Source organism: Acinonyx jubatus, chromosome E4 (genome assembly GCF_027475565.1).
Source record: "Acinonyx jubatus isolate Ajub_Pintada_27869175 chromosome E4, VMU_Ajub_asm_v1.0, whole genome shotgun sequence".
Taxonomy (NCBI): domain Eukaryota; kingdom Metazoa; phylum Chordata; class Mammalia; order Carnivora; family Felidae; genus Acinonyx; species Acinonyx jubatus.
In genome coordinates, this window is record NC_069395.1 from 60,592,532 (window position 1) to 60,609,297 (window position 16,766).

The 16,766-nt window shown below is 38.9% G+C and overlaps 1 protein-coding gene across 3 annotated transcripts in view; it reads left to right on the top strand.

Moving 5' to 3' along the window:
• WDR64 (WD repeat domain 64) overlaps positions 1 to 16,766 on the top strand; it is a 148,025-nt gene that overhangs the window by 109,220 nt on the left and 22,039 nt on the right. For all 3 annotated transcript variants that reach the window (XM_053209589.1, XM_015072869.3, XM_027046321.2), the window contains 7 exons: positions 449 to 622; positions 6,444 to 6,574; positions 9,358 to 9,459; positions 10,505 to 10,574; positions 12,209 to 12,245; positions 12,795 to 12,934; positions 15,075 to 15,180. In XM_053209589.1, coding sequence (XP_053065564.1) covers positions 449 to 622; positions 6,444 to 6,574; positions 9,358 to 9,459; positions 10,505 to 10,574; positions 12,209 to 12,245; positions 12,795 to 12,934; positions 15,075 to 15,180 — 760 coding nt within the window. The remainder of the gene's footprint in view (positions 1 to 448; positions 623 to 6,443; positions 6,575 to 9,357; positions 9,460 to 10,504; positions 10,575 to 12,208; positions 12,246 to 12,794; positions 12,935 to 15,074; positions 15,181 to 16,766) is intronic.

A 16,766-nucleotide genomic window follows, 5' to 3' on the forward strand; every position in this document is an offset into this window, starting at 1 on the left:
AAGCAGGTGCTGATTAAGGATTGAGAGAATGAAGAAACATAAGAAACCTTTTATAAGATATGTAATAATTTGTACAAATCTCAAAAATATGATGTTAAGTGAAGAAATTTAAAGAATTCATGCAGTTTGATAGCATTTATAAATAGGCATAAACAAATATCCTTATATGTACACATATATACGTACAATAATATGTAATATATGTATATGCAGAATGCACATAATATTAAAACTTCCATAACTAACACTGTATTCAGGTTACTAATTACCTCTGGAGAAGGAAGAAGAAACAGGACTATATTAAAGAGATCTAGACAGGATTTAAGATTTGATAAAGCCAGATGGGGGGGTACATCATTGTACGTTCTATTTCTCCTATACCTTTAAAACAGCTCAAGATAAAACAGTGAATTGAATTTTTCATATACTCACTGTATTTCTATTGAAGGGTAAGGAAGATGATATGTGCCTTATGGTAATATGGGAGCTGCCCAATGTGACGCCTATGCTACAAAGTGGGATTCACACTGTGCATCTGAGGACATCCCCTCAAAATAGGAGCATGACTATTCCTTTCCCACATGTCGAGTTGATAGAGAAAAACTTTTCTCAACGTGCTAATGTAAGTTCCATTTCTTCATTTCTTTCCTTTTATTATGGAAAATTAGAAACATACAAAAGTAGAGAGAACAATACATTGAACTTCGATGTACTAACATGCAGCTTCAGGAATTATGTGTACATGGCCAATCATTCCTTTTTATTCCTACCACTTCCCACAACCACCACAAAAGAATTATTTTGAAGCAAATCCCAGACATTAGGTCATTTCATCCCTAAATATTTCAGTATATATCTCTACATGATAATGACTCAAAAAATGGAAGGACATGGTTATTTTTAAGATATCTTCTAAAATAATTTTTAAGAAGTCCTTAATATCATCAAATATTTACACAGTGCTCAAATTTCCTAGATTGCCTCATTTTTTTTTTATGGCTTACAAGATTCAAATAAGGTCCATTTGTTGCATTTAGTTGATAAGTGTCTTAAATCTCTTTTAATCTATAAACATATTTCCATTTCTCTTTTCCCTTTGCAATTTATCTACTGAAGATAGGAAGAGTTGGTGCCATAGTTTCCCATTTTCTGGATTTTGCTGATTGCACCCCCTGGTGTAATTTAAGGAGTTCTGTCTGTACTTCCTCTAATCTGGCTTAATTGCATGAGCTTTGATTTTTTTTTTTAATTTTTTAATGTTTATTTATTTTTGAGAGAGAGAGGCAGAGCATGAGAGGGGGAGGTGCAGAGAGAGAGGGAGGCACAGAATCCAAAGCAGGCTCCAGGCTCTGAGCTGTCAGCACAGAGCTTGAGGTGGGACTCGAACTCACAAACCGTGAGATTATGACCTGAGTCAAAGTCGAACGCCCAACCAACTGAGCCACCCAGGTGCCCCTGATTTTTTAAATTAGATTCGATAGATTCTGTCATATACTTCCATTAGGATTCACAAAATGGTTGCTTTAAAAAATTAATTAGTTAATTTAAAATCTCTAAGAAAGTATTTTTGTGAGGCACTTGTATCTACTCAGTATGGCAGGAGCACGTGATCATTCCTGAGGGGTACAGTGCATGACATGTTTCAGGCTGAAGAACAGAGAAATAAGGAAGCTTCCCTTGTTCCCATAAGGATTCAGATCGATTGATTTTCTTGAGACTTTATCAATCTTATTTGCTTACTCTAATATTAGCTCAAGCCATTTATACTTTCCAGTTTTTACAAAGATAAGTTGTCGGATGCTAAAGAATGCAAGAAACTGAAAATTATAGAGGGAGCAATTGAAGAAAGCCTTAAGGTTTTACCGCTGTCATTAGTGAAACAAACATAATTTAAGAGAGAATAATATAGCTTGTTTTAAAGAATTTGGAAACTGGGGCGCCTAGGTGGCTCAGTCAGTTTAGCGTCCCACTTTGGCTCAGGTCATGATCTCATGGTTCATGAGTTCAAGCCCCATGTTGGGCTCTGTGCTGACAGCTCAGAGCCTGGAGCCTGCTTCGGATTCTGTGTCCCCCTCTCTCTCTCTGCCCCTCCCCCTCTTATGCTCTGTCTTTCTCTCTCTGTCTCTCAAAAATAAATAAACATTAGGAAAATTTTTTTAAAGAATTTGGAAACTATTATTTCATCCTACATGGAGAGATATTGTATTATTTTCCCTCAAATTTAAATGTTAGTTCAGCTCTACAATTCCAATTCCATTCTTGTTAGTTTAAATGATAAGTAGGTTTCATAGTTTGCTAAAGGACTTGAAATCAAAATATACAGTGACTGTCTCAGGATAACATTACCACATAATGTGTGCCAAAGCTGGATGAACAGAATGCATCTCCTCAAACACTCATTCTAGTCCCTTTCTTCCAGCTCCACACAATTGGAAACACTAGGTTCAGTTTTATGTTCCTTGTTTGGAGCTAATAAAAGCTGAACAATGATTAATGCACAGTGAACTAGACCTGATGCAATTGGCAAGTTATTACATGGGTAATGAAAAACGCTTACTTTGGAAAAAATGAGAAAAACTTCTGGAATACATTATTGAAGTATAATGAAAGTACCTTTATGGTTATAATAAAAATGTAAATTATCTCTGATTTTGAGCCCTTATGTTTTGTATTTATCATAATTAGCATTTATGGCGCTTCTTTTTTGCAACACATTTTGAAATTACTCTATAGATGGAAAGTTTGCAAAAGTCACTTAGGGAAAAAAACTTGGGTTGCACATGGAAATTATCTTTCTCTAAAACTCTTCCATTTATGAAAGACTATTTATTGAATACCTACTTTGTATCATGCATTGTTCTTAGCACCAGGATTAACAGGTTGGTGGAGTTTGGTACCTATACCTACTGCACTCTGGCAGCACAGCAGAGAGCTGGGAGGATTAGGTCAGGGGAGTTTCCTAAAAACAATTGCTGAATAGGTCTGAAAGAATTACTAAGATGTAGCTTGGCCCAGATAGGGTATCTAAAAGTTTCCAGCAGGAGTTGAGAAGACAAAGTGAATGCCAAGTGGAGGAGATAAAATGAAAAATGTCACAAAAGTAAGAAATTGCATGGTTTGTGAGGAATAACTGCAGGTACCTCAGTGTGGCTGAAAGAAGATGGGGAGTGAGAGAAGATGGTGATGGATAGATAGGTAGGGGCTACATCATGCTCATGGCATTAAGGTACTTGAATATTGTATAAGAAATAGCCATTGAAGGGCTTTAAATGAGAAATTACATGATCAAATTTGTGGGTAGCACCTTTGATGCTGCTTTGATGACAGTTTATGGTTTTCTTTTTTAAGTTTATTTATTTATGGGGGGGGAGGGGCAGAGAGAGATGGAGACAGATAGAATCCCAAGCAGGCTCCACACTGTCAGTGCAGAGCCCAACACAGGGCTCAGTCCCACGAACTGTGAGATTATGACCTGAGCCGAAATCAAGAGTCAGACACTTAACCAACTGGGTCACCCAGGCACCCTTTGATGACAGTTTTGAATGGGACATGATTGCAGGCAGAAGATTCAGGCAATAGGCCACTGTTTTTGGTGAAGGAGATAAGGCCATGATAGGATGGTGGAAGGAGAGGTTTCAAACAATCTTTAGGTGGCAAATGTAGCAGAACATGGACTTCATTAATTAGTGATTGATGTTACGTAGTTGGGAGAGGAGGGTCCTGACAGAAAGGAAGGAATCAAGGACAGCATGGAGCTTCCTACTTGAAAGATGGACTGAGGGGGTGCTACCCAGTGAGCTGTAGAATGGAGTGAAGTAACATACTTGAAGGATGTGAGAAATTATTCATGTTGAGATACCTGTAACATTTCTAAGTAATTAAATATGTAACCCCAAAGCTTATGGGAGGGGACTGAAAAGATCATTAGAACACTGAACTTGGAACAATTATTAAAACATAGGTGATGAGATTGCCCAGAGGAGTTGGAAAAAAGAAAAAGCCAATGGGCTAGAGCTAAACCCTCAACATATTGATATTTAACAGGTTGGTAGAGTAAGAGGTACCAAGTAGGAAACAGAAAAGGAAGGGTTGTCAGACACAAGCAAAATGAGGAGCCTTATGTCAAAGATGTCAAGAGAGTAAGAAGTTTTAGGAAGGAGAGAGCAATTGAGAGTGACAGGAATAATACACCTATAATCTTTTTTTTTTTTAATTTGAGTATAGCTGACACACAATGTTACATTAGTTTCAGGTGCACAACTTAATGATTTGACAGGTTTATACATGAGGCTGTTTTCACCACAACGTAGCTACCAACTGTCCCATTACATTGCTATTACAATATCATCCACTGTATCCTTATGCTGTGACTTACTCATTCCATAACTGGAAGCCTATATCTTCTACTCCCCTTCACCCATTTTGCCCAGTGTCCCACCCCCTTCCTTTCTGACAACCATCAGTTTGCTCTTTGTATTTGTAGGTTCAATTCTGCTTTCTGTTTATTTATTAGTTTGTTTTATTTTTTTAGATTCCACTTATGAGTGAAATCATATAGTATTTGTCTTTCTTAGTCTGACTTATTTCACCTAGAATAATACCTTCTAGGTTCATGCATTTTATCTCAAATGGCATGATCTCATCCCCTATTTCAATTTTAATTTGAGTATAGTTAACATATATAGTGTTATATTAGTTTCAGGTGTACAATACATTGATTCAACAATTCCATACATCACCCAGTGCTCATCACCAGTGCAATCCTTAATCTCCACCACCTGTCTCACCCATTCACCCACCCACCTCCGCTCTGGTGACCAGCAGTGTGTTCTCTATAGTTAAGAGTCTGTTTATTGGTTTCTCTCTCTCTCTCTCTTCCCCTTTGCTTGTTCATTTTCTTAAATTCCACATAAGAAATCATATGGTATTTCTTTCTCTGACTTATTTAGCTTAGCATTATATTGTCTAGCTCCATCCATGTCATTGCAAATGGCAAGATTTCATCCTTTTTTATGACTGTGTAATATTCTTCTGTGTGTGTGTGTGTGTGTGTGTGCGTGCGTGCACGAGCACTCATGCATGCACACAGGCACACATATGTATGTATACACCACATCCTCCTTATCTATTTGTCTATTGATGGATATTTAGGTTGCTTCTATATCTAGGATATTGTAAATAATGCTTCAATAAGCATATGAGGTGCATATATCTTTTCAAATTAGTGTTTTTATTTGGTGTGAGGGGGTAAATACCCAGTAGTGGAATTATTGGACCATATGGTATTTCAATTTTTAATTTTTTGAGGAACCTTCATACTATTTTCCAAAGTGGCTGCTCCACTTTATATTCCCATCAATAGGGCATGAGGATCCCTTTTTCTCCACATCATCACCAACATTTATTTATTTCTTGTCATTTTGATTTTAGCCATTCTAACTGGTGTGGAGCAATATCTCATTATGGTTTTGGTTTGCATCTCCCTGATAAGTGATGTTGAGCATCTTTTCCTGTGCCTGTTGGCCATCTGTATAATAGACCTCTACTTTATTTAGCTGTCACTCTTCTATGTTTCTAGAAAGTCTTATACATGCCTCCAATACAGCACTTTTAAATTGTACAGGGCTTTATCTTTTTTTAATTTTTTTTAACGTTTTATTTATTTTTGAGACAGGGAGAGACAGAGCATGAACAGGGGAGGGTCAGAGAGAGGGAGACACAGAATCTGAAACAGGCTCCAGGCTCTGAGCTGTCAGCACAGAGCCCGACGCGGGGCTCGAACTCGCGGACTGCGAGATCGTGACCTGAGCTGAAGTCGGACACTTAACTGACTGAGCCACCCAGGCGCCCCAGTACAGGGCTTTATCTTAATACTTTCATGTTATGATAAGTTTGTCCAGGTCACAGACATTCTGTTTGACTTTGTATTTCAGGAACCTAACAGCAGGTGTCCAACAAATAGTTGAAGCAACAATTGAAGAGTGCCAAATAGCAGTGGCAATAGAGAGTGCTTAGTGATAAATAGAAAAAGTTTTCATAGAGAAGTATGGGGCAGAAGCCAAACAGTGAGTGAAGGGAAAGTCGTAGGGAGGATCAGCCAATATAGAATATTTTTAAGAAGACTGAAGGAAAGAGAAGGATGGCAAGGGAATCTAATGGTTGGTATGCCAGGGAAGAATAAGTCAAGGCTGGGAAGAAGGAGCCAGTAGTTGAGGAGTATATTTTGTTGTTTTAATGAGTTCAACTAGTTAAAACAAACAAACAAACAAAACTCTAATGCAAAATTAAATCTATTTTACTACATTTCATGCTCTAAATTTTAAAAAATCATAACAAGACATTTTGTTTTAATGATAGAATAACAAACTGTACACATAGCATTTCTGCTGTGGTTAGATACTGTGTTCATGATGGTCCACAAGTCTTTTTGTTTCCTTCTTCAGAATCCTGCCATCAGTATGGAAGTGAACTGCATTGATTTATTGCAAGTAGAAGGATATAATTTGATAGTTGCTGGAACCTTAAATGGTGTGATTATCTTATGGAATTTTGTAAACTCTACTGTCAAAGAAGTGTAAGTTGCATCTTTAAACAATATAAAAGCTGTACTGCAAAAGAGCCAAAATAACATTCAATACTTCTTTATTTTTTAAATTTTTTAATGTTTCTTTATTTTGAGGGGGGGAAGGCAGAGAAAGAGGGGGCACAGAATCTGAAGCAAGATCCAGACTCTGAGCCTTCAGCACTGAGCCTGATGCAGTGCTCGAACTCATGAACTGTGAGATCATGACCTGAGCCAAAGTCGGGCACTTCACCAACTGAGCCACCTGGGTGCCCCACATTCAACACGTTTTTTTTTAAATTTTTTTTTTTTTACATTTATTTATTTTTGAGACAGACAGAGACAGAGCATGAACAGGGGAGGGGCAGAGAGAGGGGGGGACACAGAATCGGAAGCAGGCTCCAGGCTCTGAGCCATCAGCCCAGAGCCTGATGCGGGGCTCAAACTCACGGACGGCGAGATTGTGACCTGAGCTGAAGTTGGACACCTAACCGACTGAGCCACCCAGGCGCCCCTCAACACGTTTTTAAAAACAATAAATCAGTGGTATAACAGCGGTGATGCTCTCAAGAGAGGCTTTTCTGGAAGTTACATTCATGAGATTTGTTCTGCATGTCCAAATCCCAGAGTAATATGAATAAAAGGAAACTTAAGTATTCATATTCCCAAGTCCCTTGACTTTCACTCTTCTCCCTCTAGTACATGCTTTCATGTGTGATCCTGTCCTAATTTATAACCTACACAAAAAGTTAAAATATGTATATATTTTGAATTTTTGTAATGTTTATTTATTTTTGAGAGAAGACAGAGAGAGACAGAGTGTGAGCGGGAGAGGGGCAGAGAGAGGGAGACACAGAATCCGAAGCAGGCTCCATGCTCCAAGCTGTCAGCACAGAACCTGATGTGGGGCTTGAACCCATAAAACCACAAGATCATGACCTGAGCTGAAGTTGGCACTTAACCGACTGAGCCACCCAGGCACCCCTAAAATATATGTTTTAAACACTAATCTCCCTAAAGCTTTAAACACACATATCTGGCGATGACCATCTGGGTCACCAGCAACACCCTGAAAGAACAAAACTGTGTCCCAGTCTTCCCCTCTCCCATGCATCTCCTTTTCCTGTATTCCCAGTGATACCACCATCTGCTCAGTCACCAAAGTTAAATGGTGAGTAGCATTCTACATGGGTTTTCTTTTTATTCACCACTGCAACGTGTGCAGTGCATTATAGGTCAATGCTAACAAGGGGGTGGCATATGCAATTAAATAAATAGATCTCAACTAACCAGATATGCCCTGCACCATAGCCAAAAGCTTTACCCACTCCCTGCTATCCATTTCTAAATATTCTTACCATTGTCTGTAAAGGAAGTAATGTAACATTGGATTATTTGCTACAGATAGGTTGTAAATAACAAACTCTCCCCAGTTCTGTAATTGGGCCATAAGCAAGGGCCATGTGTAAACATCCTGTATCAAGGGAACTTGCAGTGTTGTACTTTCAGGTACAAGGTGGTCAAGAACCTTAGTGAATGAATAAAAATAACATCAATCTATCTAAGCATTCAGAGGAAGGAAAGAGGGAGAAGAACATTAGAAAGGACAAGAGGAAAGAGGAAAACAAGAAGAAACCTCTGCTTCTCTCTTTACAGTGCCTTAAACACTCCTGGTCCATCTGGACCCCAGACCCCTTTCCAGTGTAAGTCTGAGCCTTTACCTTTAACCAACGTGTGAGGGGACATAGTCCTCTCTTGTTTGGATCCTGGATTTGTTCTCCTTTGAACCATTCATTGACTTCTCCCTCTGTACCTCAGCCAGTGTTCTCTTGGGTCCTGCCCTAGAATTCCTGTCACCCTCCTGTTCCTTCCTTTCAACACTTGCCCTTGGGCTTTCTCATGACTGTAGACTTGTCACTTGATACCCATATCAATATGCACTGTGTGGTTCTTCAGCCTCTTATTAAAGCAGTTCTCATGCTGTGTCAGCTTGTGCGTGACTCACTACAAAAGGAAAGCAGAGAGACTGTAGTCCTGCTTCCACAGCATCAGGAGGGAAGCTCTCCTGGAGAATATTCCCAACTTGAAGGAGGAGATGCTCCTTGTTGAAGTGCTAGTATTTTGCAAAGCGATGCATGTGAATCCAGCACTCAGTCAGAGGAAAGTAACAGTATGGTGAGCCATACATCATGTTCCCTTCCCATGAGAAGATGATTATACACAAGTAAGTGACTTAGAATCACTTTCGTATTTTGCAAAACACACAATTTAGTGCAGAACTGTCTAATGTAACTTGGGTCCAGCTTTCAAAAGGCTCTAAAGTTGAAAGTGGTTTCCATATTCATGGTGGAAACTGTCTCTACCTCTGCTCAAATTTGCCTAAGATCCCTTCACCAGTCAGGAGACCTGGCCTTTCTCTTCCTGTTCAAAGTCTCATGCTTTTTGGGGGGGCCCAAACTGGAAATTTGCCACTCCACTTACTCAGAGTAGAATTCTATTCTTCAAACTTTCTGAAACTTCCAGGAGGTTATATGTAAGTCCACTTTGACGTATTAGTAGAAGGCTAGACCTGCTAATTGGGTTAAAAGACTTTTAAACACTGAGTTGGTCATGTGGTTACACAGGGCTTTATTAAGGGAGATAGGTTCCAACTCTACCCCTCTAGGTTTTCTCTTCATGTTCAGTGCTGCAATTCCAGCATTGCAGGAATTGATTAGCTCTTCATGGGATGTATAAGTAATGCAAGCTGCCTAACTTGTAAATGTTTATCATGTAAATGTATGCTTCACTCCCAGGTACAAACCTGAAAATTGCTTCAAGGTGGACCCTGATTTGGATCCCAAACGCTTTAGAATCAATGACATACTGTTCCTCTTTCGACCCCCTGAATGTGCAAGGTAACTCAGTACTTACTGATGAAGAAATACTGTCTGGGACTTATGCGGGTGATGTAAAAAGAGTTCTCCTTATCCCAGCACTAAGGAAGGTACAACTGAGGGAAGACATAAATTGGGAATGCTACTTGGCTTAAGCTTTCTTCCCTGCTACTATCTTTTGTAGGTAGGTGGTTCTCTGGGATCTGATTTGCTGTGTGGGGTTCTCATTTCCCTTACCATGTCAGCCTCACAGCAATCTCTACACTAGTTAGAAGAGGTAGAAAGTGCCCACTTGACCACACTTGTGGCCAAAATAAGGAAGGACTTGCAGAGCAAATTTAAACCTATAGCAGAAGGTTTCATATGACATCTGCTAAAACTGAGCCATCTCCATTCATTCCTGAGGGGGAAGGACATTGCTTTCTAAATATTTAAGAAAAACTATTTTTTCTGTCTAGATGCGCTTCAGAGTTCTGATTTTCAGGCAACACGTAATGGGAAAGGAAATGAGAAAGCAAAGGCTTCTGCGTTGGTTTTGAGTCACCCAGCAGTGAGCAAGAATGCACCACCTTCCCTACCCCTTGACTTGAAATTGCCTTAACTGAGACTATTTTGAAGACTTGTTCCATATCAGTGCCCTCACTGGAACCTAAGTCACTTTCCAGTTCATTCCAGCAGAGCATGGCCAAGACAACCAGGCTAGAACTGGGAATTGCAGAGCAGAGCAGGGGTTAGCCAGGCCCACCCCCCAACCCTGCTCCTGCCATTTCAGTGTCAGATCCTGGGAATACATCTAGCCCTGAGCAGTGGTACAGGGCATATTTTTATTTCCCAGACCCAGGCAACATTAAATCTTAATTACTGAGGCTCCCCAACAGCATCTACCAAAACCAGACAGATGAACATTTGTAACCCAAGATAGAAAGTATGATTTGTTTCTTGAGTGGCTCAGTATCCATAGATGATGAGAGAAGTAACCTACTGAAATTAAAGCAGAGAAGAGCACACTTTGTGTAGGATAGAATATCTTAACTTTCCTTCCTTGGGCTTTTCCCTCTTCCTGTAGGAGATCAAGTCAGGATTCTGTGTGCTCCTCATCACAATGTGATTCTAGTAAAGGTCCACAGAGTAGCAAGGTAAGCAACAAATAGAAAGAGTATGTCTTCCTGTTATATCCAATGTTGGTTTAGAAATAGTGATTGGCCCCACTTGAGATGCTCTTTTGAGAGAAGGTCAAGGTGGAAAAACTCTGTGTGTACATGCATGTGTAAAATCTGTTTTGTTTTGTATTTTCAAGGTTTTCATATCTGAAAATAAACCATACATATAAATAAAATACATTACATATGCTATCTTTACATTTCTGAAATAATAAAATCAATTTTAGACAACCTCTTTTGCTAAAAAGTATTACACACATTACACAGGGAAGAGACAACACACAGAGTAATACTGTGGTTTTCAAACTCTGTTCTCGGTCCATAGATTTGGCACATTACATCTCTAGTAGGATTTTGTTTTATTTTGTTTTAATAGTTTTTACGTTTATTTATTTTTTGAGAGAGAGAGAGAGAGAGAGAGAGAGAGAGAGTTGGGGAGGGGCAGAGAGACAGGGAGACAGAGAATCCAAAGCAGACTCCAGGTTCTGAGCTGTCAGCAGAGCCTGACCTGATAGGCTCGAATTCATGAACCATGAGATCATGACCTGACCCGAAGTTGGATGCTTAACGAACTAAGCCACCCAGGCTCCCCTCTAGTAGGATTTTGTTTTAAAGGAAACTTTTCCCTGGAAAAATTATTTTAAAATGACTAGCATGATGAAAAGACTAAACTCACAAGGATGTAAGAGTCAGACAGACTTGTACTTCAATCAGGTGCTCTGATTAGCTTTAGAGACATCACCTAATCTCTGAGTTTTGTTTCTTTATCAAATAAAGTCTAACTCACATGGTTGCTAATAGAATTGGAGATCATGTACACCAAGAACATGGCATGCATTACACACATAATTACTCGCATTGTTATGCCCTCCCTAAGCCACTAGAATGTTGTGTTACAGATACCATATTTATGAACATGACAATCTCTGCAATATACTTTTTAAAATAATTAATTCAAGAACAACTTCAGGGGTGCTTGGGATAGCTCAGTCAGTTGAGTGTCAGACTCTTGATTTTGGCTCAGGTCATGACCCCTGAGTTGTGGAATCAAGCCCCACATTGAGCTCTGCACTTAGCATGCAGCCTGCTTAAGATTCTCTCTCTTTCTCTCTGCCCCTCTCCCCCACTCTCTCTCTTTCTCTCTCTCTCCCTCTCTGAAATAAATAAAATAAAATAAAAACTTCAAAAAGAATGCTGAGAAATGTAAAATTAACAGAGAACAAACTGATGGTTGCCAGGGGGAGAGGATGAGGGATGGGCAAAATAGGTGCAGCGGAGGGGGAGTTACAGGCTTCCAGTTATGGGGTAAATACATCCCAAGAAAAAAGATATAGATAGAGCATAGAGAATATCGTTGGTACAGTAACAGCATTGTATGGGGACAGATGGTAGCTACACTTGTGGTGAGCATGGCATAACTTAAAGACCTACCCAATTGCTGTGTTGTACACCTAAAACTAATGTAACGATGTAACATTGTGTGTCAGCTATACTCAAATGTTTAAAAATTAAAAAAAGTGTAAATGCACCTGAAGAATCTAACTCATCCAGTACCTCTCATTTCCTTACAATGTCACGAAAATGCTTTCTCTTTTTCTCCCCTAATTCAGGGGAGCAAACAGAGCATACATGACACTGAGGTTAAACGTAAGTATGAGATCACCTCTCTTTCTTGTAACAATTTCTTGTTCTAGAACAGTCTTATGAATATACATTATATCCTTTCTGTGGCTAAATGTTAAGGAGGTGGTATAAGATTCAGTAGTCTAAGAGGCAGAATTTCCATTATGATGATGCTGTTTTAAATACTAATTCTAGATTTTTAAAAATCCAATGCATTACTGAGCTTCTTAGTCTTGAGTCCGTTTTCCTAAAACTTATACTAGATTCATAAGCCATTTGGGATGTGTAAGACTTACACTGAGTATATATCTAGTTTTAGCTGTTATAGACAACGTGGAGGCTTTTGTAATAAGATGAAAAATAATTTCTTCCCCCCAGTGATCTAGGATTCTATTTGTTAATGCTTTTTTTGTTCTCTGCCCTGAGTGAAGTTATCTGAGGTTGAGAAAAACATTCTAGGGAAAAGAATGTGTTGTCTGACTATTTTCCTACCTGGCTCCTCTTTTATGTTCTAAAAAATTTGTAATTCCAAGTATTGCAAACACCCATGGTAGCTCGTTAATTTTCCTGTAGGTGAACAAACTGATGTCACAATGGGAGAGCAACATCCAGTGGACAAAAAACATCCTGGAGGCACCAATTTAATAGAAGCTCAGCCCCCTATCATTGTCAGTGCTCATGAGGATGGACATCTTCGTTTGTGGACTATGGAGGTGATGGGACCCATTGTTTACCTGGAACAGCAGAGAATGAGAAAGATAAAAGTATTATGGAATGAATCCTAGCCTTCTAAGGTTCCAGAGAACATCCAATTCTAGTATTTTTCAACCTTCTAACAAATTGTGGTTCCTCAGCCTTCTCACTGAAAGTGCGACTCAAACATTACAATAGGACAGTTCTGTAACTCGGGTCAAATGATCAAAACTCCTAAGTTAACTATTTCAAATCTTTCTTTTCTTTAAATTGAGCTATGAGTACATGCCACTAACTATTTCATTGGATATTTAAATAACATTAGAGGATATTAATGATGTATTACAGTAAAAGAATATAAGAACACTCAAATATCGAGTATGTATAAATTTTTAGTTATCTAAACTATTGGAAGAAGTTATTACATTGTACTGAGTGTCCTTAAGTATCTTACAATGAAAAAATAGCTTTTATTTCCCAGAAGATTTTAAATGACTTGGAGCAGAGGGTGGCAGAGTTTAAAACTAGGAAGACAGAAATGATGGAAGGAAGGATCTTGATGGAAGGTGCTGATAACAATGAAATCAGTAGAGAGGCAAGAAATCACTAGAGAGGTAAGTGAGAAAAGAGCCACCATTTTGTATGGCAGATAGTGAGACCCAGTGACACAGAATAGCGCAGGCATCTGCTGGGTAAAACGTCCAGGTCTGTCAATAGATCTTAGCGTGTAAGTGGGAAAATCTTGGTTTGAAAATACAAACTTTTTGAAACAATTTTTAAATTTCATTTGAGAGAGAGAGAGAGAGAGAGAGAGAGAGAGCGCAAGTGGGGGAGGGGGAGGAGGTAGGGGGAGAGAGAGAATCCTAAGCAGGCTCACATCCAGCACTGAGCCTGATGTGGGGCTTGATCTCACGACTGTGAGATTATGACCTGAGCTGAAATCAAGAGTTGGTCACCACCCAGGCGCCCCAAAAATACAAACTATCATTAACAACTTTTCCTGAGAGTATCTTGGTATTGGAGCAATGCCTTTTTTTTTTTTTTTTTCTGATAGAGAAATAAGAGTGACAGAAGGAAGATTATACCCAAATAAATCTCAGGAAATGATTAGCAGACTCAAATTCTCTCTTCTTTTTTTTAATGTTTATTTATTTATTTATTTTGATGAGTGGGGGGAGCACAAGCAGGGGAGGGGCAGAGAGAGGGAGAGAGAAAGAATCCCAAGCAGGCTCTATGCTGTCAGTGCAGAGCCCCATGTAGGGCTGGATCCCAGGAACCATGAGATCATGACTTGAACCAAAATCAAGAGTCAGATGCTTAACCAACTGAGCCACCCAGGTGCCCTATCAAATTCTCTGTTCTGGGGTGCCTGGGTGGCTTAGTCGGTTGAGCATCTGACTTTGGCTCAGGTCATGATCTCGCAGTTGGCAAGTTCAAGCCCCTCGTAGGGCTCAGTGCTGACAGCTCAGAGCCTGGAGCCTGCTTCAGATTCATTCTCTCTCTCTCTCTCTCTCTCTCTCTCTCTCTCTCTCTCTCTCTCTCTCTCTCTCTTCCCCTCCCCTGCTCATACTCTGTCTCTCTGTGTCTCAAAAATAAAATAAAAATTAAAAAAAATTTTAAATCTCTCTTCTGAAGCAGGGATGTTTATTGTCTAAGTGAGGCAGTGCTTGTGGCAAATCCTTCCTGGTGCTGACTTATCCTAAGCACTGAAAAATAATCTGCTGAATTTGAATCTCCTACAATCTCTTTGTCTTGCACCAATTTTCAAAATAGATATGTCTGAAAACGTAAGTGCAATATTACTGGTTGAGATACACTTAAACAAGTGAGATACGCTTAAACCTGAAAAGAATGTTTGTTTAGAAGGGGAATATGTACCTGGGAAAGAGGTCTGAGGAAGTTCATGGAAAGGGTCATGGAAGTGTAAGAAACAACCCCCAAGAATAGAAGTGGTCTGTAATAATCAGAGTTTAGATGCTCTTAATAGTTGTTACAGCTTTATGAATATTTAATTTCAAGGAAATAAGTCCTTTCAGATTGTTTTTATTACAAAGAAGAGAATCATGTTGCAGTAGTAGAGATAATTTTTTAGATGGATTATTTATAGAGAAATTCAACTCTGAGATTAATATTTTATAGAATTTATTATACTTTATTCAGGGAAAGCTACTGAAAGATATGCTGCCTTTCACAAAACATTCTGCCATTTCTCTGACATCGCTGTATACTGATCCATGTACCAGGATACTTCTGACTGGAAATGTGGGTAAGTCATGCTTAGGTAGTCGTCTACAGGTTGCTCCATAACCACATGACATAAAGATGGAGGTAGGAAAATACGTGACATTTGTTGAGACAAAAGAAAGAAAAAGAAGGATGCTGAAGCAGGAGAGAGTGTTATGAATAGCTCGCTGAATAAATAGATTAATGAATGAATAGAGCAATGAATAGAACCTATTCCATTCTGAGGTCTTTACTTAGAGCAAGACAATCTATTTTTTCCCATCTTTAAATGGGGTACACAGTTAAGCCTCCGACATTGGCTCAGGTCATGATCTCACCATTCGTGAGTTCGAGCCCCACGTCAGGCTCTGGGCTGATGGCTCAGAGCCTGGAGCCTGCTTTGGGTTCTGTGTCTCCCTCTCTCTGCCCCTTCCATGCTGATGCTGTCTCTCTCTGTCTTTCAAAAATAAATAAACATTGAAAAAAATTTTTTTAGATGGGGTACAGAACTACCTGTTCTCTTACCTTACATATTGGGAAGAATGTAAAGTTTTCATTTTCCATCTTGAATAGATTATGTTGTATTTATCTCAAAAAGGGAGTAACAGCATTAATTAGGAAGGAGAGGGATTCTTTGCTCTCATTAGGGGACTTTTGTATTGATTGTTAGAACTCATACAGTTGGTCTTTATTCTTTGATGTAACAAAATTCTTTTTTCTAATGCTTTATTTCCTTTCTTTCATCTTTTTAATTAATCATGAATTATCTTTCTTTTCATCTACTTTAAAAGACTATGTGAGTGTGTGAATGAGCATTCCTAGTGTAAAAACATTTTAAAAATTTTAGTAGTGTTCACTTTTAAGTTTTTCCAAAAAACAGACAAAACTAACCAGTTTGTTAGAATTTAGACTGAAACAGCATCTTTTCAGTTAAACAAAAGCTTAGCCCACTTTACTCTTGCTTTTCTTCTACACCCACCCCTTCACTTATCATTTGCTACTGTAACCTTGATATTTGCATTCGGGTACTGCTATTACATTCATATTTAAATTTTAGGGGCACCTGGTGGCTCAGTAGGTTGAGCCTCCGACTTAGGCTCAGGTCATGATCTTGTGGGTTTGAGCCCTGTGTTGGGCTCTGTGCTGACAGCTAGGAGCCTGGAGCCTGCTTCAGATTCTGTATCTCCTTCTCTCACCTCCCTCCCCTGCTTGTGCTCTCTCTCTGTATCTCAAAAACAAATAAATGTTAAACAGAAAGTAATAATATTTAAATTTTACATCTTTTCTTGAAAGAACATTGTTCTCATTTCAAAACTTACTTTATGAATCAGTTTGTACCATCAATTATTTCAGTCTTCCGGAGAGTATATAAAATTTTCAATTTTAATGAAGTACAGTTTACCAATGGTTTCTTTCACAGATTGTGCCTTTGATGTTGTTTTTAAAAAGTCATTGCCAAACCCAAGGTTTAGATTTTCTTCCAGTTTTATAGTTTTGCATGTTACGCTTAGAGTTGTTTTGATCTGGGTTTTTTGGCTTTTAGAATTTGGTGGGAAAAGCGTAACGTGCATTTCCAAATTGAGAGTTTTTATCATGAATGGGTATTGAATTGTGTCAACTGTTTTTTCT